Raw genomic sequence first — 25,862 nt, forward strand, 5'->3', positions numbered from 1 at the left:
CAACAGATCTTCTTACTAGTGGTAACTCAATCTAGATGTCAAACATCTTCTAGCAGAAATTACTAATAAGTTGCTATGGAAGTAAATTAATGTGCATACATTCAATTTGCTTTCTCTTTCACACAAAAATAACACTAAAGCAGGCATGTCTGTACATAAGTGAATTTGCGTCACTGACAGCGACAATTTCTTATTAATAATGGAGACAGCATGTGCATCTACCCCCAATCCTTAAGAAGGAAAATAATGTTAAACAACAAATAATGCTATAACAACATGCTTAAAACACTAAGAAAATAAGAAAGCAACAAAGCCGTAATGTTCTTTCTCATTGTTGTTTCGGCCGTGCGACTTCTGAACACTAGAGTGTGCGAATGAAGATCTTATGCAAGTCTGAATCATGAATGCATGAGGGTTTATTTGTTGCAGCAGAATATACTGTGGTATTGTTATTTTGTTGCTGAGCTTCCATATAGCGCTGAGTCTAATTGCCCTCTGGGATGCATGAAGTCTTCTCTCGCTCTTAACCAACAATCACCCACAATCAACAGTTTTCACATAAACAAGAGAACTAAGCTCTAAGGGCACAGGTCAATGTGTGAGGGCCAGATGAGGGCCATGACAAACACAAGCAGATTGGTGTTGATGGCTATTGATCTGTTAAGCTTAATGTTAGGTTTGTGCTGTGTGCTTGACCCCAGCTTCCAGAATCAAATCCACACTGTTACTGCTAGTCACCTACTAAGTTACCCTGTTGCAAAAAGGAGCTTGCATCCCTTCAGCCAGCCACAGTCAGCTCTTGTAAGGCCTCTGAAAGTCAAGCCTGTGTTTTTCCAGTCAAATTCCATCCCCCTCTCCTAAGCGCTCAAGAGAGTTATTTCCCTTCTTGAGGGGCAGCAGAGTTTGTGCAGGTGACGGAAGCTTGGGAAGTTTTCAGCTAAAGCAGTGGCTATAAATCCAGATGCATTATGCGAGGGCAATTTCACCAAAAAGAAAGCTTACAATTTCATGCCATTTTCAGCTCAACCCTCTAGGCAATCAATCATGGGGAAGGAGGGGTAGGTTGTAAGGGTGGCACATGTATAAATAAAGTCATATAGGGATGAAGGTGTCTTTGAATCTGACAGAAGAAGGAATGGAATGGGGGGATGGGGGCTGGGGAATAAAAATAATAACTGCACCTATGCTCACACAAAAACGTTTCACTTTAAAAAAAAAGTAACCAACAGAGTGAACGAGAGAGGATCTGAACAAATGAAAAACCATCAGTTTCAATTATAGTTTACATGGCTCATTACTGCAAAATCCTTAAAATGGAAAATCATCCCCTGCTCACTAATGGAATGGAATAAAACATCTTCCATAAGATGCCTAATTTAATTCTGACTGACGAATACCATCAGAAATAGAATTGTGTCAGAGATAATATCCCACATTTAAAATGACAGCACACATGACTGCTTCTTTGAGAAAGCACCAATACACCAGTCATGTCACCTAGAAAGTTTTTATAAAATAAAGCTTTGAATTTTAAAAAGTTTTAAATGGTTGCAGGTACATTTTAAAAAATTGATTTTTATGATTTTTATAACCCTTTGAAACAATTACTGCCATTTTCTTAGAAAAAGAAGCTAACAAGGCCTGAAGACAGTAATGCCACATACAATCTGAGATGCTGAAAATAAATTACAGCTTATGCACTGGAGAATTCTGCCTATAAAATGACCATCTTGTGCAGGAATAATGGAGACTCTGAACATGATAACTCCTCTTTTTGCTGGAAATAATGATACACAGTTATCTGGAACACCAACAATTTGAAGCAGAAAAAAAAGCTTGTTCATGATATTTCAACTTTTAAAAACACATAAGCTGCAGGTGCTGGACCTCATGGAAAATTTTTGCTTTCTAGAGTACAATTAGCATGACACAATATCATATTACATGTAACAATTTTAAGAACCTGCCTGCAACCATCTTCTGACAGTAGAAACGTGTGAAGTATAAGTCACCTAACTCCTTTATCCTAAATTTCATACTTCTTGTTCTATTTCTTAAACAGATGTGTGTTTGTATGTGTATATAACAGCTGCTACTAAGAAACATAAGGAACACTATCTTAGTGCATATTTGCGCTCACACACATACCAACACAGACAAATGAATAAAATCATTTTCCATTGTGTATGAAGGCGCAAAAATCACAAATCTTCAAATCTGGTAAAGAAAGTGTCAAAGGGTATGAAAACATGAGGCAAGAGGTCTCACTGCATCGAGCAATAACCCAAACATATGAAAGTTAATATATCTTGTCATCATTCTTTAATGCTGGCGACAGTTTTATATGTCACTCATAATTATAGCAGTTTCATGACATCAGGGTCAAAGTCAGAATAACATAAACACATGTACATTGATGTGTACTTTGTTTTGCAAAGTGTTTTCCCCAATATGTTTAAATGAAGCTCTAAAAACCCTTATTGCTACTGAGCATTTGAAAGTCCCATTAAAAAGTGTTTTACTAAAAGATGTGGAGAGGCCAAGAGAAAGATTCCAGAAAGGAGAAAAGACCACTCACGATGAAGCTTGCATTGATGTAGTCAGAGTTGGAAACATTAGTTGAGGCAGACAGTATTACGCGGGAATGGTCATCTGAAATGGAAAGACATCAAAAACAAATATAAAAGCTGCCTAAAACAGGTAAATACACAACTTGGCTGCTCTTTACCACACATGATGAGACACAGATTAGACGGTGTTTCTCCTACTACATGTAGTCGGACAGTTCATATGAACAAAATATCATTTTATTTATTTAATGTCACCATCCACAAGGTACCTTAACCATCCCCATCCCCACGAACAAAAGAAATACAGACATGGGTAGTGCAAGACTGCACAGAGAGAGTGACAAGCCCTGTAGTCCAGTTTTGCTCACATTAATGTCTTTGTTTCCCAGATTTGTTCATTGTAGCAAAAACTGCTATGTGAAGGCGTGAAATTTGTTTCCATCAAGATTTTCTTCAAGTGAAAGCATTTAATTACTGTGGCTGGTCAATAGAGGTGATGTTACAAAGACCAGACCAGTGTGCTGCCTGCAAGCTGTGGCTGTCTCTACTGAAGCCCTGCAGCCTGCTTGTCTTTGACCTCTGGACACGCATGTCTTTGACTGCCTAACCATATGGCACCCATGGTCAAGGGAGAAAATATAATCTTGCAAACCTTTCTCACTGATGGAGGGATTCTGAAATTGCCTTTTTTCATGGACAATGACCAATCACAGAAACACAAAATTGGCCTCCTTTTAAAAATGTATGAATGCCTGAGAATTATTCTCGGAAAGCTATTATCTTTTGTTTTATGCCCATTCATGCACAGTGCTGCAATTTTCATCATCTTGTACAGCTCTGGGTTTTCATGCACACAGCCACTGCTGTGGAATAATGCAAACACATATATTAAGACTGATGGGCAGGTTACACACTCCAACCACATTTTTACCAAATACGGTAAGAAGATGGAATTTTGGTTAAGTACCACAAGAAGTGTCTTAGAAGTGTCCACCTAATATGCTGACTCAATGTGATTCCTACTTACATGCTAGATGGCAAAAACATCTTCACAATTATTAAGTCAAGGTGTCCACCATGTCTCCAAAAAAAAATCAACGAATGCTTGCTAATGGTGTTGAAAAGTGCCTCTTCCACAATGTGCAGCTTTAGGCCAGTTGGACAATTTTTTTAGAGGCTAATTTCTCACATCATTCTCACTGTGCTTCTGGGTTAGATAAGTAGGTAGCATGGATCATCTGCAAAAACAGGAGGGCACTCAGCACTTTAAAAAATAAATGATTCCCCTATGATAAATCAATTTTTTCACAATTTTTGCTCCTGAGATTAGCCCTTCTCTGCTGCCCCCCCCCCACCAACCTCAACTTTCCCATCTTCACCCTCCTTGAATTCGCATGTTTGCACCCAAAAATCTGTTTTCAAGGATGGTCGATTATCTCCCTGCCTGCCACTAGGTCAAAGTGTGTTGTATTATCTCCCTTCAGCAAGGCTGCGCTAGCGCATCACGTTTCACATTATTGCAGGAGCGATCATCCGGCGCGACTCGCATGCGCTCTCAGAGGCTGCCTGACCCCAGGGTCACCCTCCCTTCCCCTGTCGTCTTGTCACTCTTATGCAATGCTTTCCTTTCAGGCATCATGTCATCCATGTGACCATGCCCATTCTAATTCACCTCTGCAAAAAGAAAATGGGAAATTTTTCTACAATAACAAAAAAATTCGAGACAAATATATCAGTGTAATATAAAAGATCCTTCCATGTTTGCTGTACACTTTTTCTAAATGTACAGAACATACCAGGTTTATGAAGAAAGAAACTGGCTGGTTGGTTTTGTAGGAAAGTGCTTTCATCCTTCAGGCAATTCTGAACTAGTGGGGGTGCGTAGGGATTAAGGTTGGATGGGGGACCAGAATACTAGAAGAGTACTCCCAACGGCCAGCCCTGAGAACAGGTGTCACATACACTAAAATGAGATCTGAACCAGCAGCTTCTCACTGCAGTGGTGACAACTGTCTTAACTACTATTGGGCGCTCCTTGTCAGAAACATCTGTGCCACAACAGATTTATTATTATTTTTTTAATACAATGGTGTTAGCTACTTTTTTAAAAATGGTGTCATTCGTCAGTTATTTGACCTTTGCCTTATAACAAATGATGAACTATGACCTACAACCAGAATGTATGTAGCAGCGTAATATGACACATGCACTCTTGATGTCTGAAGTGTCTGCCCTGGAGATTCTGGCTCTGGTAGAAGCCACTCACTTTCTTAATTTTCCCATATCAGGCCCTTGACTTATACTAGGGTGGAAGATGGAATGTGAACAAGGGAAATACATGCTATGAAGCTCCAAGATGCGCAAGCCTTGATTAAAAAAAAGTTAAGATCGACAAAAGTATCAACCGCACAAAGGCTGTTTTTCTGTAATAATCCTCAATGTATTACGCATTTTTTAAAATAGAGGTGCGTGGGGGAATAGGCGTGCCTGTGTGTGTGTGCGTGTGCGTGCGCGTGCACGTGTGGAGGATGGGCAGGTGTGACCGACGTTTCCTAATTTCTCCCGGAACAGGCATGTTACCAAATACCATCGATTGCCTGCCCCCCAACATCCCTGCCCGCTGTTAATCTGGCCTGTCACCTGACACTCAGTCCTGCTAGAGATGAGGCTAAAGTCGTGTTTAATGGCGTGCGGCCACCTCATTGATTATCACCCAGCTTTGCACGCGGGCGCCGCGTGAGTTCCTGGGAATGTTGATCACGTTTATTGGATCCACGGACACCTCACACCCCCGCTACCCTCCAATCCCGTCTCACGCACTTTTACTCTTCGTTTTCAAGACACAAACCCCCTCCTCGCCCATCACCCTCCACTCGTGGAGGCCAAGCCTCTATTTTTTATTTTTAAGGCATAAAACTGAATCCCTTGTAAAAAAAAGCCACAAAAGACACAGGTGGGTGAGGGGAAGGAGAAGAAGGGTGGAATGGTTTTTAAAAAATGGAATGGCCGGCTGCTGGACTATGTATTTAAACTCGGTTAAAGAAATTTTATGTAATAGGAGGAGCGTGGGAATCTGAACACAAAGATGAGCAGCTAGAAAAAAAGCTCATTGAAAGCGTTCAAGAACAAGAACAAAATCTCTCAATCCTGGCTTACAATTTTGTCACAAACGTGAGAGGAGTTTTAACAGTGGCAATGGCGGACTCTCATTCTATGTCCTTATTTTTTTCCCCCATCTCTTTCCGGAGCAGCACCAGAGCGATGTCAGGCCTGACTGACCCCCCGGAACGTTCAATCGACACGTGAGTTTGGAGAGCGACTGCCGCACCAGTGGGACTACCTCCACCAACTACTGGAGCAAATGGTGAGTACCGCAGCCTGTCCTTCCAATCCCAAAGAAATTGGTGTTTTACGCCGAGCCAGCAACTAAACCAATCCCAAAGAAAAGCAACGCCAACTGGCTTAGACAGGACAGTGAGGCCAGGGAAGTGACCCTGTCTAAAGCAGTATAAAAATTAGCTGAAGTATTTCAATAATCTTATTTCAAGCAGGGCTAAAATTTAATTAACAAATTTAGCCCTATCTTAAAAAATCTTCTGTAATGGAAACATTTTCCCCACAGACTAATGAGCTGTGCAGTGCTCACCGTAAGAAAGGTCAATATCGCCATATCTGTCTTGTTTACCACATCAGCTTTCTATACACAATGATTAATTTTTGAATCTTGGATAAAAAATTGTCCATATCGACAACAGGGAACGCTACTATACCGCGTGATGAGAGGTTGTGGAGTCTATGTGATTCGTATAAAATAGGAGACTAATGTAAATAATTTTGCTACATTTTGATGTCTTATTATTTGTTAGTACAAACAGGAAGAAGCTCTGGACACAACTGGCATTATTCATGCATGTCATACTGAAAACACTCCTGTATGATGAACATGTGTTGGCGCTCGATATATGAGTATATGAATGAAAAAACAAACTGTTTACGCACGATAAACATGCGTTCCGTGTAATAAACATGTTTAGGCCCGATTAACTTGCCAGGATATGCTAACCGCGTTTACGCGACATTTTTTTTTTTAGGCCCTTCGCCCCTCCTGGGGCATAGGCCATCGACGACAGTCTTAACTGTTGTCGATGTTTTGGTAGCAAGGATTTGTTTTTACGGGGTGGGGGTGCTGGTCCCACGCCCAACCCTCCTCCTTTTTCAGCCGGGCTTGGGACCGTCCTTGGCGGAGGGCAGCCAGCCCTGTAAACAGATGCCACGTGCAGAGAAAGAACAGCATGCCCGAGACGAGAAATGAACTCAGGGCAGCCAACCTTCACTGTATTGGTGACAGGCGCTAACCGTTGCGCCACCGGGCCGCCTGTTTACGCGACATACGTGTTCTATATGATAAACATGTTCCCACATGTGATACACGTGTTTATGCAGAATGAATATATGTTTGAGCATGATCAGCGCGTTTAAGCGTTTTACCAAAGTGCGTTCCTGTATGATAAACACGCTTCAGCTCGGCAAACTGTGTTTTCGTAAGAGACTCGTGTTCACTCGCGATAAACGCGTTTTCTTGTGCCCAAGCCATCGTTGCCGGACGCCGTGGGGCGGACGCACGGCGGGCCCTGGCTTCCCTCACGGCTCGGCATGCCGGGGCAGGTTTCAATTTCTGGCGACGTTCGGCTACTTTTGAATTGGATGGTGATTGATTCCAGAGACAGTCCTGGCTCCCCCTCTCGGCTTTCTAACCCAGACACGAAGACCGGTTTGCACAATTATGAATACTGTGTGGACCAGCCCTGAGAGCTTTGTCTGGAGCTTACCGTTGGAAGGACAGGAGGGTGTGTGAGGCTGGAGGGAAGGGGGAAAGAAAGGATGCTTCCTGCGTACGTTTCTTCTTCAATGCTGGAAACAAAGCTCCAGCCCAGACTTAAATGCATTTTGTGGGAAACATTCCACGACAGTTTTACCACGTTTGCTTCTGGCAGATGCACGTGAACTGATGATGTACGGGAGTAGCGAGAGATTTGCGACAAAAAGTCTGCGAACTGTCAACATCCGTGTACCATTATCGTCGCACTTGCCGCCAACCTTCCCCGCCCTTCAGTTTTGTTCCCTCGCAATCGTCACACTCATGCAAATTTACTTTTTGCGGCCAGCAAGATGATGAAAGAGAAAAGTGCAGGCTAGGAATGATGAGGGTTGCATGGGGAAAAGCCTGGAGAAAAGAGAATGGACGCCGTCAAGGCAAGGGAGGGAGTTATGGTTACTTACACGGTAGGACGTCGGAGTAGCGGTTCTTGCGAGCGTTGGCGGCGTCAGCGGCAACGGTGGTGCCACAGGGGTCCGCCTGGTAAGCCGTCAGAGCCTCCCACTCTTGTTCCAGACGGTCCTGGTTCTTGAGATGGTCCTCCATGTAGGCCTACAACAAAACAAGCACACATCTGCAGTTCCACGCTCGCGGCCACCCACGGGACCGGTCTGTAAGCTCTGATGCATGCATCAAACTGTGCTCGAAACAGATGGCGGGTGCAAGCTTAGATATCCGTAAATTTATGGGGCTGAAACATTATGACGCAAGCTTATTAGCGCTGGACAATTCAAAGCCGCCCATAAAAATATTTCAGTTTCATCTACTGGTTGAAACATGTGAGACAGTATTGCTACAGGTGCACAAGGATATGTGAGAGATTTATTCCTGTCCCAGTAGTTAAGCACGGATGTCTGATGTAAGGAGAACATGAACACCTAATAGATCATTTAATTTTCTTATTTTACTAAAACTAAAAAAAATCAGCGTAGAAAAGGCACCGATCGTTAAGTGGCTGAATTAAATCCCCTGCACTTGCTCATACCGAAAATACACAAGAAGTAATCTACGAAATTTGTTCCCCGAAAATTAATTACTTAAGTGTACTTTGCACCCTTACCTCGACCCTCTCCCTCTGAGAAAAATAATTCGAGATTATCGACCTTTGACTGCATTGTTCTAGCCTTTAGTAGTATTCATGAAATCTTTTTTTTTTTCTACTCCACCCCCAACACACCGGTCTGGTGACAAACGAGGGGACACCATTGAACAGTCTGGCAGGGTCTCATCCACTCGTCAGACAATCACGGTCTCAGGACACACAAGAACTTGATTGACACGAACAAGCCTGCGCAAGACACTCTTTTAAAGGCTCATGGAGTGCCAGCTTCCGGGTGGGCAAGGAGGCTGCGCTGTGCGCGCTTCTCCACGGGAGTGACGTGCGTTCAGGCTGATCGTGGGCCTCGCGCGCATCACACGCCAGAGCAGCACTGAGTGACGTCCACCTTTTTTCCTGCGACGAACGCGATTTCCTGCCGAACAAAAGGTGCCGGACACCACATTTTCTCAAAAAACATGGGAAGGGGGAAGTGGAGGAAAACAAGGTGGCGGGGAGAAGGGGAGGAGGACGGCAGTGACGCAATGTCATTGGTGGTGCGCTCCACTCGTTGCCAACTACACAGCTTCGGCGTTGTGTGGCACAACAGAAGTAGGCGGGCAAAATCTATTGCTCGAGTCTATGACAGCCCTACAAGGGTTGCTTTCATTGAAAACTGTCGATCAACTTAATTAACCTTCGCCACTTCAGGCTCGCCTAGCACCTTTATCGTTTCCCAGCGCAATTGAAGTCTTCCAGGCTTCCTTCCCAGTCCCGTCTCAAGTGGCTAGATTTTTTTTTTCTTGTTTCCACCCTCGCACAGAAAAGATTACCATACTAGTAACGTATGTCCAGCAATTGTGTGAGTGTGTGTCGCACGCAAGAGGGCGACCAAGTTCGGAGGAACGGTGGACATCTGCGCTCCGTTATGAAGTAACCAAGTGTTAAAGGATGCGAGAGTCGTGCAAGCCAGGAAGTGACGTAGCACTCGCAAGCAATGACCTTCATACGTGATGTCACAAAGTATGCACCCAAACATCCGGGCTGCAGGATGTGAGACCTACTCTGCTTTATTTTGAGAGCACCTTCCATGCCTGACGGAGTTCACCTTCCACTTCTGATGTAAGACAAACACGCCAGAGACAGGGTTAACCTTTCACCCCTGATGTAAGACAAACAGTGACAAGTCGGAGGTGTGTGTGTGTTGTCCTAATGGCCGCCAAATCCTTCAAGTGGCCGCCATGCACAGAATTAAAAGAAAAGCTATGTGGAAGGAGAGTTCATTCGGCTGAATAAATGCCAGAGCAGACTGAACCAACTGCGATGAATTAAACAAACGACACTGGCACTAAAAGGGATTTTGTCGATTTTTCAAAGGTGGGGGCTGTGGTGTGTGTGCTCTCACGCACTAAAGAGAGAAGATTACAAAGAAGAAAGAAAGAAAAAAAAAAACCCAACCACCACCCCATATGCTCCGCCGCAGCACTGCAATTTCTCCGCATTACTACAAGTTGTAATTGTCATGCCACGCAGTGTGGCCTCCACCAATGTCTATGCATCGCTTAATTAAACATTGATTTTTAAATTTCCTTTCCTCGTTATCTGTCGCTGTCTTTCCCTTTCTCTCTCCCTTCATTCCTGTCTCTCTCCATCTCCCCCTCTCCGTACCAGCAGACACAGAGCGAGTTTCCAGTCATCCAGTTCTGCATTGGCTTCACAAAGACGAGAGCCGTGTGTCCTCGGCAACGCAAAGAGCAAGATTGATGAGTTCCATCATTCAATTTGTTCGCTGCCTGATTCGAAATTGTGTGCTTTAAGGTAAATGGGACACTGGTAAAGCGATTGATTTTGTTTTTCGGGCTTTTCTTTTTTTTTTTCCTTTCATTCTCCCCCCTTCGTTCACCCACCCTTCTCTTTTTTTCCCTCACGATCCAAAAGTTAATGAACTGAACTCCCCGGAACAACTGTGAATGACAGAAGACCCCAGTCGCAGTCCAGCCGGGTCTATTCTTGCCCTGATGACTGGCCGATCGCGACCCCGCGTCAGGACAATGTCCAAGCGATTGTGCACGAGGCTTGGGGAGAGTATCAGCGATCGTGTTTTGTGTGTGTGTGGCGGAACAGAGCACGCACCGCAATCTAGCCTTTCACTTTTTCTTCTGACGAAATCTATCATTCCGAAAGGTAAATGATCCAACCAATCCCGCAGGCGATGAGTGAAGTGAAAAAAAAAATCGGTGGCTGCAAGACATGGCGCGGCTCCGCACCCTGCGTAGGCGAGACACAGAAAAGTCTGGCACGACCGTCGTCTGACAAACGTCGTCGTGCGCATGCGCAGAGAACATACCTAGATGACTTGTCTCCGCCATCGTGACCAAATCTTTCAGCTTTTATTTCATCTGTTACTGTCACTTGGCGATGTACACCAACAATCACACGAAAGGAAGAAAAGCCTTCGAAACCGCAGGTAAAAAAAGACCGAACAAAAAGGACAATGTTCCTCCTGATGGTCATCCACATTCTTGGTATGTTCTCGCTGCGACAGGTATTACTGTATCTGCAGCTATGCTGGCTATTCACTGAATAATTACATTTTAGTCTTTTCTTGAGTAGCTGCCGTGTTTGATATGTAGGGAGACCTGGAGTTCCCCAGGGAGCGCACTGGACAGATTTTGGTGAGGCGAAATTCTAGGTTGTCTGCTTGTCTGCGCGTACGCATGCACGCACAAGCTGCACGTCAACGTATTCGTTCAGGAGAAAGCGCAGACTACAGGACCGCATGCCAGGGGGCAGTGGATGGTAGTCAGACGCCAAATACGTGACCCACAGGTCGCGGGCGAACATGGCGTGCAGCGGCCTTCACTGCTGCGACGATTTTAATGGCTTCTCACCGAAAGCCGAAGAAGTTTCTCGAAACTTATTTTTAAAGCCAGGTCCTGCGAGCCTGGCCCGCCTTTTCCATCTTAACTTGGCACGCGAGGACCGTCCCATGGCAAGCACTTCCAGCACCAGATCAATGGCGACATGGGGGTGGATGGGATGCGGCGGACGTCTGACGATTTTGCTCTGTGAGGCTCTTGTCGTCAGCAGAAGAGACTCGAGTCTCATCGCCCGTCGTCGCCATCAGCCAAGCACCGTCAGTGTCCACAACAACTTCGTTAGGTCGAAGAACCTTTTATCGGATGGTCTGCGACTCGTACTGTCGTCAGACCAGGGGGCTTCCAGGAGGCCGATGGAGAACGGCCAGGCTGCTCGCAACATGACCTTAATGACATTTTGTTGACAAGGCTGCCTGGTCCGAAGTCCCAGCCCGCAAACGCAGGAAGATTCATCAACTTCCACAGGGCTGAAGTAGCTTGAAGGAGATGCCATCTATTGACTGCGTTTGCCATCTTGTGCACGCGCAAGCCAGCAGTAAGCGCATCTTTGGTTCTCTGGTTCTGGCTGCTGTTATGTCCTCTCACAAACATTATGGTTTTTTGGGCCACCTCCTATCCAACATTCCACTATCAGATGTCTTGTATTTGCACTTGCAAACATTGTCTTCCCTTATGCGCGTGTCTGTGTGTGATAGAGAAAGAATATGTGCATGTGTGTGCGCCCGCGTGCACGCCCTGTAAATATGCACATGCAGCCAAGTGCGACTTGACAGAGAAAGAGATAAAGCTCGCGCATAAACTGTTCCTCTCCCAGGATTGCGAGATTGAATTCGGCGTGCCAGAGGAATAATAGCGCCTCCTGCTTTCCTTGATTTCCCAGCCAATCAAGCTGTTTGGAGAAGGAAGGTTTGGGCTGAGAAAGTCAATGCCTTGCGTAAACACTCTCCACGGCGCTCGGTGAACGCCTCGTTCATAAAAAATGGCAGCTCCCATCAATATTCACGAATGCTGTATGACGGGAAGCAGATGGCACATTTGTCCGCCACATACATACATACCGTGAATCACTCTTTGTACGGGGCCAAAAATAGATTTATTGGTTTTAGTGATGAACGCCGGTTTTGCTTTTTTTTCTTTTTACTTTTTTAAAAATCATACATCGCACGCAACTCTGTTTTCCAACAACCGACAGTCTGAGAAGGTCTCTGCAGCCGACAGGAGTGGAAAGGGGCAGAGAATGTTCGAAGAAAAAAAATATTTACTGTCTTCACCACGATCTCCTTTGGGAATGAATTTTTTTTTTTTTATTTCCGTCCAGACGTACTCGCGCGTCCGTTAAACAAGGGATGAGCAGGCGGCTTCATTTCAAATGGCACGCACAGGATAACCGATGCTGTGGGAAGATTTCTGGAAGTCATTCTCTCCTCTATATCCCTACCCCCCAAAAAAAACCTTCCCATACACAAACACAATCTGGAACCAGCCTTGGTGACCACGAAGACTGGCCGGCCAATCAACCGTGCTTCACTGACTCGCGCACAAACAGAGAAGTGGTCCCCAGCTCTAAATTGGACCGCGGCCTATTTGCAGACCTCACTCCCGCCAGTCTGATCGGAGAGTTCCAGTCAATTAAAGAAGTCTGATGAAGGCACCTGTTGCACGGCACCGGCAGCAGCCATTTTGGCGTTATTATGCATTGACGCCGGCGACATCGCGGGGATAGGGGGCAGGAAATGGTGTACAAGACCCCTGGACGTGACCACACTTGATTGCAAGCCGGCCGCTGCCCCATTCTAGTCCCCTTAACCCACGCTACCAGGCCTGACGACAGGGAGGGAGAGGGTCTGGTGTCCCCGGGCCCGCGGCTGTGAAGGGAGCCCAGCCTCGGTCAGCGGATTTTTTTCTTATTTTTCCTTTTATTTTTCTTTTTTTTATTGTGACGTAACATTCATTACTCTGGAGATTTTTTTCCCATGGATCGGGTGCTACGTTTGATCCTTTAATGCAATTTTACCTCATTTACTCATTAAACAACTATACGTTCAATAAGTCATGCGGATCCTAGTGCACTTGTACTAATGTTTGCAGTCTATATTATGTTAATGAGTGAAAATGGAGATATTGATAATCGAACTACAAGCATATTATTATATATCGGGGAAATAATTTACGGTTACAAGGGACCTGGAAAGGTCGTCTTCCCCTGGGCCTCTGCTGTGTTCCATAACCTGGACTTGTTGCCGCCTAGTGGGTACTATACCTCCACCTTCAAAATAGTTGGCGTCATTAATTACTTGATATGAAGTTAGGTACAGGAATTGTTTTTAGAAGGGACTTGCACCTGCAGGCACCAAGTACAACTAAAATATACTTTGAAATCAGATGTGTACATCCAACTAGTGTCGAAATATTATATTTCAACAAACGTTACACATCTTTCTGAAAAGACTGACGATGACCAAAATCTCTACTCTCTCGTTCTAAACAAGGTGCCATGCTTGTCCCCAAAGCAATCGAGATCACAGTGACAGAATGCTCTGACCAGAGTCCCTTGCTATCCACCCCGAGCCTACACACGGGTGTACTCACCAGGACAACGTGGCCGGTTGAGATGTCCATGTTGGTGGCCGCTGGCTCCTCGCTCCTGAAACACACACACAGACAGATGGTTAATGCACGTCAAGCATCAGCCTGCAAAGATAAGGCTGTCGACGTCATGAATAGAATTGTTTGTTATAGAACAGACTCATTCACAGCACTTGACGCGTTTGGTTGTCGACGTCATTAGTATTATTCGTCATAGAACGGGTTCATTCACAGATTGTTACGCGTTCGGTTGTCGACGTCATTAGTATAATTATTCGTCACAGAACGGGTTCATTCAGAAAACGCTAAACGTTTGGTCGTCGGCGTTCTAAACATGATTGTTCATTGTAGACCAGACTCATTCACAGCGTGTTACACGTCCACATTAGAAAGTTGTACACTTACAAACTGTTCATTCTTCTCCTACATAACATGTACCACACACGCTTTTATTCATGAATTCAGTAAAGAAATGGGTTAGCGTATTCCGTTTCGTGGGAGCTTCTGAGTGGGTGAGAGAAATGATTAAGGTAAAGTGTTTTTATTAGTTTGGTTGTTTTGTGTTTTTTACCTCCTTGCACCACATCAGCTCTGCCTGTTCTCCTATCACTCCTGTCATTACCGATGCCGACTATACCCCGAGATACGAATTAATACATTCTCTCGACACACACCCACACTACGAGTGTTGCCATCGACAGCCACAATGCAGTCGGCAATCACATCACTAATTCATCTCCTCTTTCAGTGCCAGTGTCTGGCGACATGGCCGCTGATGGCCCCAGTCCGCCCATTGAGGTCTTAGCAGTCAGTTCTCACGGGAGCTGCTTTCCACAAAACTGCTTTTTGTGATGCACGTCAACCTCCCGCTGGCGGCAGCATCAGCATTTTCAGGCCCCGCTGCTGAAAAAGCCGCTTTTCCATATTTGTTCCCTGTGTGTGCGCGCGCTTTAGAGACACAGGAAAGACTGCAAGCTAAGCCGGCGTACAGTCACAGACACTGTAGTGGAGTGCTGATGGTGCTGATAGTCGAATAACAGCGGGAGGTTTTCCGCAGCAATAATCAGGGCATCGGCTGAAAACAAACTTGGTGGTGTAGAATCATGGCAGGAGGTCAATCGACCCGTTGGACGACGGACAGCCAGCCAGCCAGCCAGCCAGCCAGGTGAACCCGCACCGAGTTGCGTGTGTGTGTGTGCACACACACACACCGATCTCTTAAAACCACCTCATCCCCCCAAAAAACCCTCCAAAAGACAAACAAACCATCTTTAAAATCCGACCAGATCTCTGAACTCGAGCACAACGCACAGAACGGAAAGGTATTCACCTTCTCCTCCTACCCCTCATTACCATCCCCTTCAAGCACAACAATGATGTATGTTAGTTTAAATCTACTTCACCCAATCGGGTGCAATAGAAGTCGCAGTAACATGGAGATCGATGGTATCTCCCTACGTCCCTCTTAGTTCCCCTTCCCCTATTTATTACCGTGTCAACCTCTTCCCCCACAGTCCCGATGTCTTTTCTCAGCTATCGTGGTCGACGACGAGGAGGGTTGACATCGACAGCGGTCCACAGTCGCAGCGAAGTTTCTAGACCCATGGAGATTGAACATAGTCGGTCCACCACTATTCCATACCTTTCTTAGTCCACCCCGCAAAAAAACAAACAAACAAAAAAACTATCCTCGGAGCAAAGGTAACGTCCCATCTGTGTCCTGCAAAGCTAACAATCACCTCCTCATCTGCTCTGGAATCCGCGCTTGGACAGGTGTAAACCGCTTTGCATCCTTGCTCTGTGAACTCGACGGCGCGGGAGTTGAGGGAGGGATCTGTCAACCTGTCACATCTTGTTTGCAGAAGGTGGGGGGATAACTAAAGCAAACAATCCATGTCAGATCTCTGTCTCTCTGGACGGATCACGTCTCCTCGCTCGGTTCGCGTGCCCCACAACCCACCCATCAACCGCGAAGGATCTTCCTGATTTCACAGAGACTTGCTTCAAGGACTGCTGTCGTATCCGACTCCTGAAGTGCGTATCTCTACGCCAAGCTGACAAGACAAAGCAGCACCGAGAAGCTTGACTGGATATACTTGTCTCAAAAAACAAAAAAACCCTATCAATACCCTGATGTTTTGTCACTGTCCTCCGAAAGAGCAGACGACGTCTGGAGCCTCAGACCACAAAACCTCTTTACGGGGTTTACGAAACTTAACGTTCATGCTGACATTACAGTAAGACTGAACTTTTAGCACTTCTTCCCTACCCCTTCCATCAATAAAGTCTAAACTGATATAATTCTTTTCTCTCGGATATTTCGTTTAGGCAACAACGAGTACGAGATGACTGTTGTGACTTCTCGACATGAGAAGTGAACATAGTGTCTGCGAGTAGTGAGGTCTAGGTGTTTTTCCAGAACATATTTTCTAACTAGGTCCCTCAATTTTGTTGCTGATGTCGGAAGCTCAATACCTCCGTTCTCAATTTCTTAACCCTCCACCCATTCTTCCCCTATTGCCCAGTAACAGCCAGTGTGACCTCATAACACTGCCCTCGACGACCTGTCCAGAACATTCCCAATAATGTGATTAACCTTTTGTCACCAACCCAGAATCCCTCCGATGTCATTAAGCCTCCGTTATTCACCCACCCGGAACGTGGTGTGGTGCTTGCCTGACCATGAATGAAAGCGAGGCTTTGGCAACATCGCCGACCTCTGACGACGGCCGTTTGCGCAGACGCGACGTGCCTAATCGCGATGACCTGTGACGCCGGGTCCTTCTGCAGCAGTTGCTAGGCGGCCGTCCACTCCACCCCGAGTCGATTTTTTCCTTTTCCTCTTTTCCCTCCCCTTTCCCATCCCCCCTCTCTCTCTCTCACACGGTTCTGCAGAGCTTGTCAAACAGGTGGACATCGATGAGTGGCAGGCGTGGAGCACGGCCCTGTAATGGCTGACCGGGAATAACGGAGGAGGCTGGTGGAGGAGATAGGGGTGGGGGTGGAGAAACGAGAGAATAAAGTGTACCGACATTTCCTGGCGCATATTCTGGCCCGATCAATGCTGGAGAGAACCGCTAGTGGAAGAGCTCCCTTGTTCGCTAATTTCTCCTCAAAGTCTGCCTGTCAGGGCCTTCCTCCCGAGGGAAGGGGCAGTGTGGTGGGTAGGTGATAGGTTTAGTACACTTCTCCTGTTCAGTTTCCAAGCGCCTGAGTACCCCTACCCCCTGCTCTCTCACCAACTTTGCAAGACTCCCTCTCAGCGCGTTCGATATAATCTTCAGCAAGAAAGAAGGCCATCAGTAAGGCTCAGTTACCGACCTGTCCTTTCATGTAATAACAGTGGTCGGGGACACAGACATTACCAACCACGAGTCTTCTTCCAGTTCATTTAAAACTCGCATGGAATCAATCACAGAAGGAAAGAATCCCGGAGGGTCTGGGAACATCTCGATGAAGAACACGACAACAACCAATGATGGGCTTCTGGACACGGATCGCCTGCACCCGCTGGTTTTCTGGTACTGCTGGTGGTGGTACCTCCAGACCACTCAGGTGCGTCTCTCGGAGAAAGAGGAAAAAGTCGTTTAATTGATTACCGGCCCCTTCCCCGCCGTTAGCAAACAGAAATCTAGGGCGAAAGATGATCGACCCATCAGCGGATGTGCAGGAAGATAAGCCCCTTAGCTGTCTATCTAGGTGCCATAAGTCTGCACGATCCCTTGTGTAGTCCTACTTCCACACACACGGCCAGTGTCCAGTAAGGCACTGCGGGAGTTCCGCTCACCCACCGTTAAGTAGTGTGCGGCAGCGATTTTCTCGAGAGGAGAGACCTACACTGTGGAAGCCCATAATATGAAGGATTCAAACAGCACTGACTATTCTGGTACCTAAAAGTTGCAAAGAGAGCATGAAAAGGGCATGTCTTCAGCCCCAACCTTTTTTGTGCAAAAGCAAAATGGACACGACGCTGTTGTTTGATAGAGAGAGAGGAAGGGAGCGTGTATGACAGTGAGAAAATATGTGTGTGAAGAGAGAAAGAAAGAAAAATGATGGGGAGATTACCCTCGCGAGAAGAAGCCAGGTCTGAGCCACATCTGGCGGTGGCCAGGTTGGAGCGGAGTGCGCGTCACCCTGCACTCATCGATCACGACCCTCGCGCCTCGCCAGCCGTCTCCTCAGCAGCAGCAGCAGAACCACCGTCAGCAGCAGCAGCAGCAACCTGCCACCCTCGCCTATTCCTCTCTTTTAAGTCCGTCCGTACGTCCGCCAACGCACACTACACCAGCGTGACTAATGTCAGTTGAGACAACACAGAGCGCAAGAACGACCGCACACCAAGCTGCCGAGCTCTCTTTCGCACGCGCACGTGTATTTATTCCTCTTGTCGTCGTCTTCCATGTCAGCCCACGAGTAGTTTTAAAAAATGGCGGCCATGGCGGAAGGTGGAAGACGCTCGTGATGATGTCAGTGGCGGGACTGCGAAACGCAACGACACGCATCGACGCGTATAAAAAAAAAAATCTAGCGTGGAAGGGGGAGATAGGGGTGGTGGTCGGGTGGATGTCGCGTTGTCGTGCGCATGACTTAGGGAGTAACACTGGAGTCGTTTGCTTTCGTTTTGTTTGGCGGCTGGGAAGACGGGTAGCGTGCAACATTAATGAGGGCGTTTGGTGTGTGTCACGGTGGACCACTTCGCGCTGCACTGTGGCGCATGCGTGTGGCTGTCTGTCCGTCTCGCAGACCATCTGCTGCATGCTTTTGACATTCCTCTGCGATATCAAACATTTAATTGGCACTGGTTAGGCAAGGTCGGTTCACATACCCGAATTCTAGGTACGTGTGTGAGTTGTGCAAGGGTGAGATAGTGAAAACACGTGTGTGTGTGTGTTTGTGCGAGGGTGAGATAGTGAATGCGTGTGTGTGAGAGCCAGGTTTATAATTTATAGTAACTCCGATATGCTTAGTGTTCCTGTCCTAACTTGACAGGTCGTTTCGGTAAGGGGTGTAGGAAGTTTTGAATGAAGCTCCCTTACTTCCTGTCGTTCTCCTCCCTCCCCTTTCCGTTATCGGTTTTGAGGAAATGACAAGACTAAAAACTAAATCAGAGCAAGATATCGATAGAAATATTACTGTCAAAATTTCAGATCGGAAATACGGTGTAGTTTTTGCACAGGTTTAACGAGTCAACATCGCCACACTCTACGTTATGTACATAAATGTGTGCGTGCTCTAGCACCTGTGCATCAAAAGCACGTGACCAAGCAAAGTCATACGGTGCGTCCATGCACCACTTGCACGAAGACATACTGCAAGGCGCGTGACGACAATAACGACGACGCACGCACGCGCGCGCACACTCAATGTCTCGTCACCGACGTCCTCCCTTCCCTCCCCCTCCTCACCTCTGCTTGTGACGACACCGCCGCGCGTGGTGCCTCACGTGCAGGCAGGAGCTCGCGTGGACAGCGGTGCCTCGCCGCACACAACAATCGATGGCAGGCCGACATCACTGCCTCCCACAGCAGCAGCAGCCGCCTGATGTCGCTGTAGTCTTATCTGCTCCGACCTTACATTAGCATTAGCCTCTTTAAAACCTCCCCCAAAGCTGATTCATATTTAACACGGACCCTCCCTGCTAAAATATCTGCTTCTTTATTATAGTCACAATGACAGTGTCCCTGTCTCTCTATATACATAAATATTTATATGTAGCCTGAGGGAAGAGGGAGGACTGACAAAGGGGTGTGTAGGCAGACACAAGATGGAAGGAGTCATTCGTCTTGTGACAGTTGTGATCCACCTCGAACCTCGCACAACAAAGGCTCGACTGACAGTGCCCACCACTTACTTTCTTACAACAGTCGCGTCGGCTTGATTAGATCGGATAATAAAGCGTATCAAACAATATTGTGGGTGGGGTTCACCTTACCTTGTCCTTCTGGCTTGTTACCTGGTCTTCCCATTAACTGGTGTTCATGGGTTACGCTATCTCATCTCTGCTCTCGTCGTCTGGTCTTCCTGTCTATTGTTAGCTGCGATTTAGCTATCCGATCTTCCAGGTTCATAGTATCAGGTCTTTTCCTTTTTTTTTTGAAAGTGAGTTTTGTTCAATGTACAGCTTTACAACTAATAATGGCATCAGCGCACAAAGTGAAATAAAAGACTGAGAAGTTAGATGGTGGCAGGGACAGCAGAAGGAAGAAAAATAAGTACAGAGGGCAGCAACTGGAGGAAAATAATGTGGCAGTCGTATTGCGCAATTCGACATTTGGGAAGGAAGGAAAACAACTTCCTCCTTACCATCTTTCCCTCCCCATTTAGTTACTCTCCCCACCCCACCCCTCCAACCTACTTCTCTCCTTTTCCTTTTTGTCTCCTCGCCTTTTTAACGGGCTTCGCAAAGATCAACTTCATTCTGTGCTGTGAGATTGGTTTGGGTCTGCGGAAACCCCCTAACGTCTTGGGCAGACAGGTTCCATACCCGCCGGCCTCGGGCGACTCGAGACGACAGGAAGCGCAACTCTGCTCGAGATTCGCACGATTACGGTTGTCTCCCTCTCCCTCGTCTCGGTACCCATCCTGCCACCTTCAAACTCTTCTCATCCATCCCACCCTCCTCTCTCACCCTAAGCTGCTTTTCCGGCCAAAGCTCCTTATGCTTTCAGCCAGACGCGGAACATTTGGAGCTTCTTGGCAGATTGGTCGCAGATTGTCTTCCCACCCTCCTTCCCCTAACGTTCGCTCTTCACCCCTCCTTTCTCTCACATTTTTTTGTTTTGTTTTTTGAGGAGTATACCCTGACCCTTGATTATACCCTAAATAACACGAGAGTGGCGTTGACAGTGATTTGGCAGGCCCTAGTCCCATTCTCCGTGCCGCGATAACCTTTCTTTTTCTTTCTTTCTCTTTCTCTCTCTCTCACGCGAATATTTCGCGGGTATCAATGAATAACACGACAGCTGGCAGAAATGTATTTGGGTCGCAAAAGCTGGCTTTAAGGTTTTCATTGTGTATTTTTAACATTGGAAGGAAAGAACCTTCGACTACATCTGAAAATCATTTATTGCCCACATGTAAGTACTTCGTATCTAGAGCCAATCTGTTCGGAGGTCAAAGCAGAGGTCAAGCTCCCCGCGGGCACAGGTTTCCTCTTGCAGTGTGCTATGGGTCTGCTGGGAGTCTAGAGCAGAAACTGAGACAAGGGAGTGGTTCGACGGGCAAGAAGACTTATGAGTTCGAGGTGACGACGAAGAAAATATTGCCAACGCCTTCGATCAGCTTGAGTGGAAGGAAGATGGGGAGAAAATGGAAAGAAGGCGGGTGGAAGGCAGCCGTGCAGGAAGCTGCTGGACATGACGTCGCTCCACAGGAGTTGGAGGAGGGAAGTGGAGGGTCCTTCCTTTCCCTTCTCTCTCCATCCGCGGTTTTTTCCCCTCTCCATCTCCTTTTCTGCTGGGAGGGCAAACGATGCGCAAATTGGCAAGTCTCTCGATCCATCTTTGCGCTGCACGCACTCCACGCACCCACAAACTTGCCATCGATCACGTGGGTGTCGTGAGAAGCCTGACAGACGCACAGGCGCCGCGCTGCCAGTCCACAGCAAGGAAGAAGGGTGGAAGGATGTGTTGGGGGAGAGGAGCGGTTGGGGAGGGGACAGAAGCCGTGCACATGAATCTCGTGTCCCATTCTCCCGCCGCCACCATCACCGCTAATCAACAGAAAGAAAAGTCAAGAACGATGGGACACTGTCACAGTCGGCATCACCACGCTGCGTATGTAGTGGCAACATTTGTGGAACCCAAAAGAAATGAAGATTCCAGGCGGGAAAAAGTAACCCACAGAAGCACCTCTCACTACATTTTTAATGCGCCTTTACAGACAGCGACATTCGCGAAGAAATACACGAAGACAGGAGTAAGTGAACAAGTAAGCATGAAGACACTGTATGCTTGAGTTGCATCCACTGAGACTGTAATTGTTACAGTTTTCGTTACTACTAACAACCTCCAGAGTTTCTTGACAGAGTAGCATCAGACAAGGACGGGTAGCGGGAGGAGAGGATAGAGAGAAGCTGCTGGTAGCTGTCTGGCGGCATGCGAGTCCACTGACGGTGCTGAGAGAGAGAGAGGGAAGCAGGCTCGCAGACTGTTTGGCTGACGTCAGAACGGTCTGTGGCCAATAGCAATCGTCGTTATTCAGCCACTGGGGACTGGAACTGGTGCCGAAATGTCACAGGAGTCGCTCACGGTTACTGTCATGTGACCCTTCGTTCACGATGTCTTTTTTTTTTTTTGGTCCCCTAGCCCTTTCCTTTTGTCTGCATGCCCACATGAAAGGGTTTCAAGCAATCGAGTCACTGAATGTCTAGGAGGCCTCCCCCATCAAAAATATTTAAAGAATACATTTTTGATAACTCTAGGGAGTAGAAAGACAATTAATAATCGTGCTTTCTTTGCCACTGACTTTTCCTCAAAGTACTTTAGGAAATGCACAAACAATGACGACATCTGCAACCAAAGCATCACCATCAACAGCAGCGGGAAAGTGCTCTTAATCTCGACGAACAGAAGTACACTGTAACACACTCACAGTACAGTTACATGGCAACTAGTGACCTCAAAATCGCGGCGCCTCACGTAGGACCCGGTGCCAGCTGCACAACATTTAAGTCTTAAATGTATTTAGTTAAAACAATTTACTGAAATAATGGTTCTAACCAGGTGCACATCACAATTTTCTAACTTTTAAACTAATATCGTTATTTAAAACAGATGGAACTGTTTCAGTCGGGCTTCCGTTAGCACATGCTGACATAAAAAACGCCGGCTCCCCAAGAAAATCAGCCAAAGGATAATTTTTCCATACACAATGGCATCAAAATTAATGAATTGATTGTTTACTGATCAAATTCAACAACAGTTTAACAAATAAAGTTGCATTTAGGGCTAGTGTGGCGAACACAATGAGTACGGTGGGAACTGAAAACCACGAACAGATCAGCACCACGTGACAAGCCAACCTGACCACTTTCAATAGACGACCACTACGATGAGACCAGTTAACCCCTACTTAGATTGCAAAATTGTCAACACTCCGAAGGTGATTCTGATGACCGTGGTCATCGCTTTCAAAAGAGTGTTAGCGAGTTTTGAACAGCTTCCAGTTCTCAAATTTACAAGAGAAATTCTAAAACGTCCGTGCAACACCGAAACTTGTTTCGACAAACCAATTTCAAGGTTTAGACCTGCGCCACTGAGCCACGAAGCCTCACCCCTTGGAAACAAGTTTCCGAGACAAAAGTCCAGGAAGCACATGCAGGCTTTGTTGCGAAGTAAATCCTGCACTTTGAAACATTGCCCTCGACAACACTGCAGGCAGCTCGCAGGCATTCTGTGCGACATGCGAGACATGCACTTTCAACTGCCTTTGATCTCAACATCAAACGCCCAATGGACTGCAGGACAACGTAGAAGAGTGTCGAATTGATTCCTCCGCGCCGAGTACTGAAACCCTCTCCCTTTTCCTCCCTACCTTCAATTTACCCCCTCCTCCCATTAAAAAAAAATCCGTTGTTACAAGCGAAGTGTATCGGAAAATATGAGCCAAGCTCTCGTAGCTCACAAAGGGTTCGAGCGAAGTGGGAACGAAGGATGGGAGGAAGGGTTGACAGCAGTAGCCGGGAGGAAAGTGTGCAGGCTGTTTGTAACGAAGCACGCTTTGTTCCTAAAAGGTTGTGTACATTGTGGCTGTCGCCCACCTCGACCTGAGCTCTTTCATTAGCTTGATTGCGTTGTCTTGGCCACCACAAGTGTCCCAGCTCTTTAGCTTTTGTAGGGTTAGCGTAATAAATAAATTAGTGTAACTGTGGGATCGGGGGAACCCTGGGTAGAATACATCCGAGTGTATTACACAAGTGTTCATCAGATCCCACCTCTTTCCCCCTCCCACCAAAAATAAATAAATAAATAAATAAAATAAAAATTCCTTCATGTTCCAAGTCGTCAGAGGAAGACTTTCCCACATGTCTCATGCGTAAGTCTGGGGACACAGGGCCCGCAACGCCAGCATGAGGTCAAGCACCTTTTAACCCCATTTCTACAGCCAGGAAGACGCAAAACATATGGAAGTGCAGAAGAAATAAAGGAGAATTCTGGTGGCGAAATGAATGGCATCCTACTGGCCTGTCGGAGCGCGCGCTAATGACGCTAAAAGGGACAGTCACGTTTTCTTTGGCCCCCGATAGTGAAGTCCCCTGATTCCCCCTTTCTCATTCATCCTTGCCGAGAGCCTCGCCGTCTCAAAATTTATGGCCACATAAAAGCATCGACAGGGGATAAAAACTAAAATATGTTGACGCTGACAATCATGGAAAGGAGATACAAACACTCAGCTGATAAAAAAGGATACCGAGATAACCATGGAAATGAGATTTGAAAACGCTCATATAATCTACTGCGAGTGCTTGCTGACCTGAATGGCCATACAAGTCTGTGAGTGGACTTACAGAACATGCAAACTGTCGCTTTTATAACCAGTGGGAAAAGAGGAGTAGTAATGTGGACAGCTGAGCTGCTTGCTTCATGGAAAGTGATGATATAAAATTATGCATCAGTGCATCTGCGGCAGTAATAATAATAAACCTGACCTATTACAATGCAATAAATAAAAGAGGGCAAAGGTCAAATTCACACACAAATGTATTACGGCATTACATGTAAATACAATAATGGGTGAGTGAGAAATGAATGCACACAAATATCCAGTCAACACTTGCACGTGTAAGACTCGACACCCGACGTCCCTCACATGGAAATCCCATGGACGCCTGCTTTCTATACCTTCCCCCGCTCTCCATTTTACCCTCCCAAGGGGCATCCCCACCAAGCGAACTGCCTACGACAAGTCCTACCTCCTCGCCCACGCGTTCGCCGCCTCATCCACGCCCTACCCTCCCATCCATCCCGATTCCAATCGACGCACTCCAGTAACCTCCGCCTGCGCGCATACACACCTTTAAAATATTAACCACCCGAGATTACGACAAGCTTGCCACACTGTCAGACTTTGCTTCTCTAAATGCCTCCCGTCACATAACTGCCGTGCTGCACGCAAGCAAACCTTTTAACCTTCCCCCCTACCCGCAATCACATCTTTCTCCTCTTCCCATTGTCATACATACGAGCGTTGGCACACATACACACACTCTGGATATATATACTCGACAACCGTTGCCAAAATGAGTAAATCTCAGAGCCAGCTGTGTACAGCTCTTATCGTCTGCCTTTCTGTTCTAAGAGGAAGGGAGGGAGCGGCGGCCATTGTTCTTCAGCACGGCACTGTAATGAACGGCACGACCCCAAAGGCGCAGAACCTATCGATCTGGAACATTCTTCGACAAGAACTTCCTGATCTCCAGCGCCGCTGGAACGACAGTAGCTGCAAGGGAACCGGAAGTTGCGTGGCTAAGGAGGAAAAAAACTTCCTAATGAGCCAGACAGAAGAAAAAGGAGGGAGGGGTGGGGACAGCGTACAGACGTTGTGACCTCAGAGCGCACGCGCGCACGCACACACCCACACACACCTCTCGTGCATGCGGCGGCTGCTCGCAAACATTCCGCCGCAGACTTCACTGTGCACGGAATTGGAAATCGGGAATCCGGGGATGGGGGAAAATGAGATCGGGGGAATGCTCAGTCCCCAGCATGCTGCGATTATATAGTCCGAGACTCCCCGGCGGGCCGCAGCCAGCACAAGGGTCTTCGCCGAGGGAGACAACTGAACATGGAACCCAACTCTGTCGGATGGCTTTCAGTCCCGAACCTGAATTTGCGTGCATCAAGCTCCGACGCTGGGAGTGTTGGGGCCCCTGCGTGTGATCTTCTGAAATCAAATTCCATTCTTGTCATGCTTCT

The 25,862-nt window shown here is 46.8% G+C and overlaps 1 protein-coding gene across 1 annotated transcript in view; it reads right to left on the bottom strand.

The window, feature by feature from the left end:
• Positions 1-25,862, bottom strand: part of LOC112565006 (receptor-type tyrosine-protein phosphatase N2-like) — a gene marked incomplete in the record, with an annotated part of 155,606 nt that overhangs the window by 10,272 nt on the left and 119,472 nt on the right. The window contains 3 exon segments of the mRNA XM_025240212.1: positions 2,579-2,652; positions 7,851-7,998; positions 13,951-14,005. Coding sequence (XP_025095997.1) covers positions 2,579-2,652; positions 7,851-7,998; positions 13,951-14,005 — 277 coding nt within the window.

Source organism: Pomacea canaliculata, linkage group LG5 (genome assembly GCF_003073045.1).
Source record: "Pomacea canaliculata isolate SZHN2017 linkage group LG5, ASM307304v1, whole genome shotgun sequence".
In the NCBI taxonomy this organism is placed as follows: Eukaryota; Metazoa; Mollusca; class Gastropoda; order Architaenioglossa; family Ampullariidae; genus Pomacea; species Pomacea canaliculata.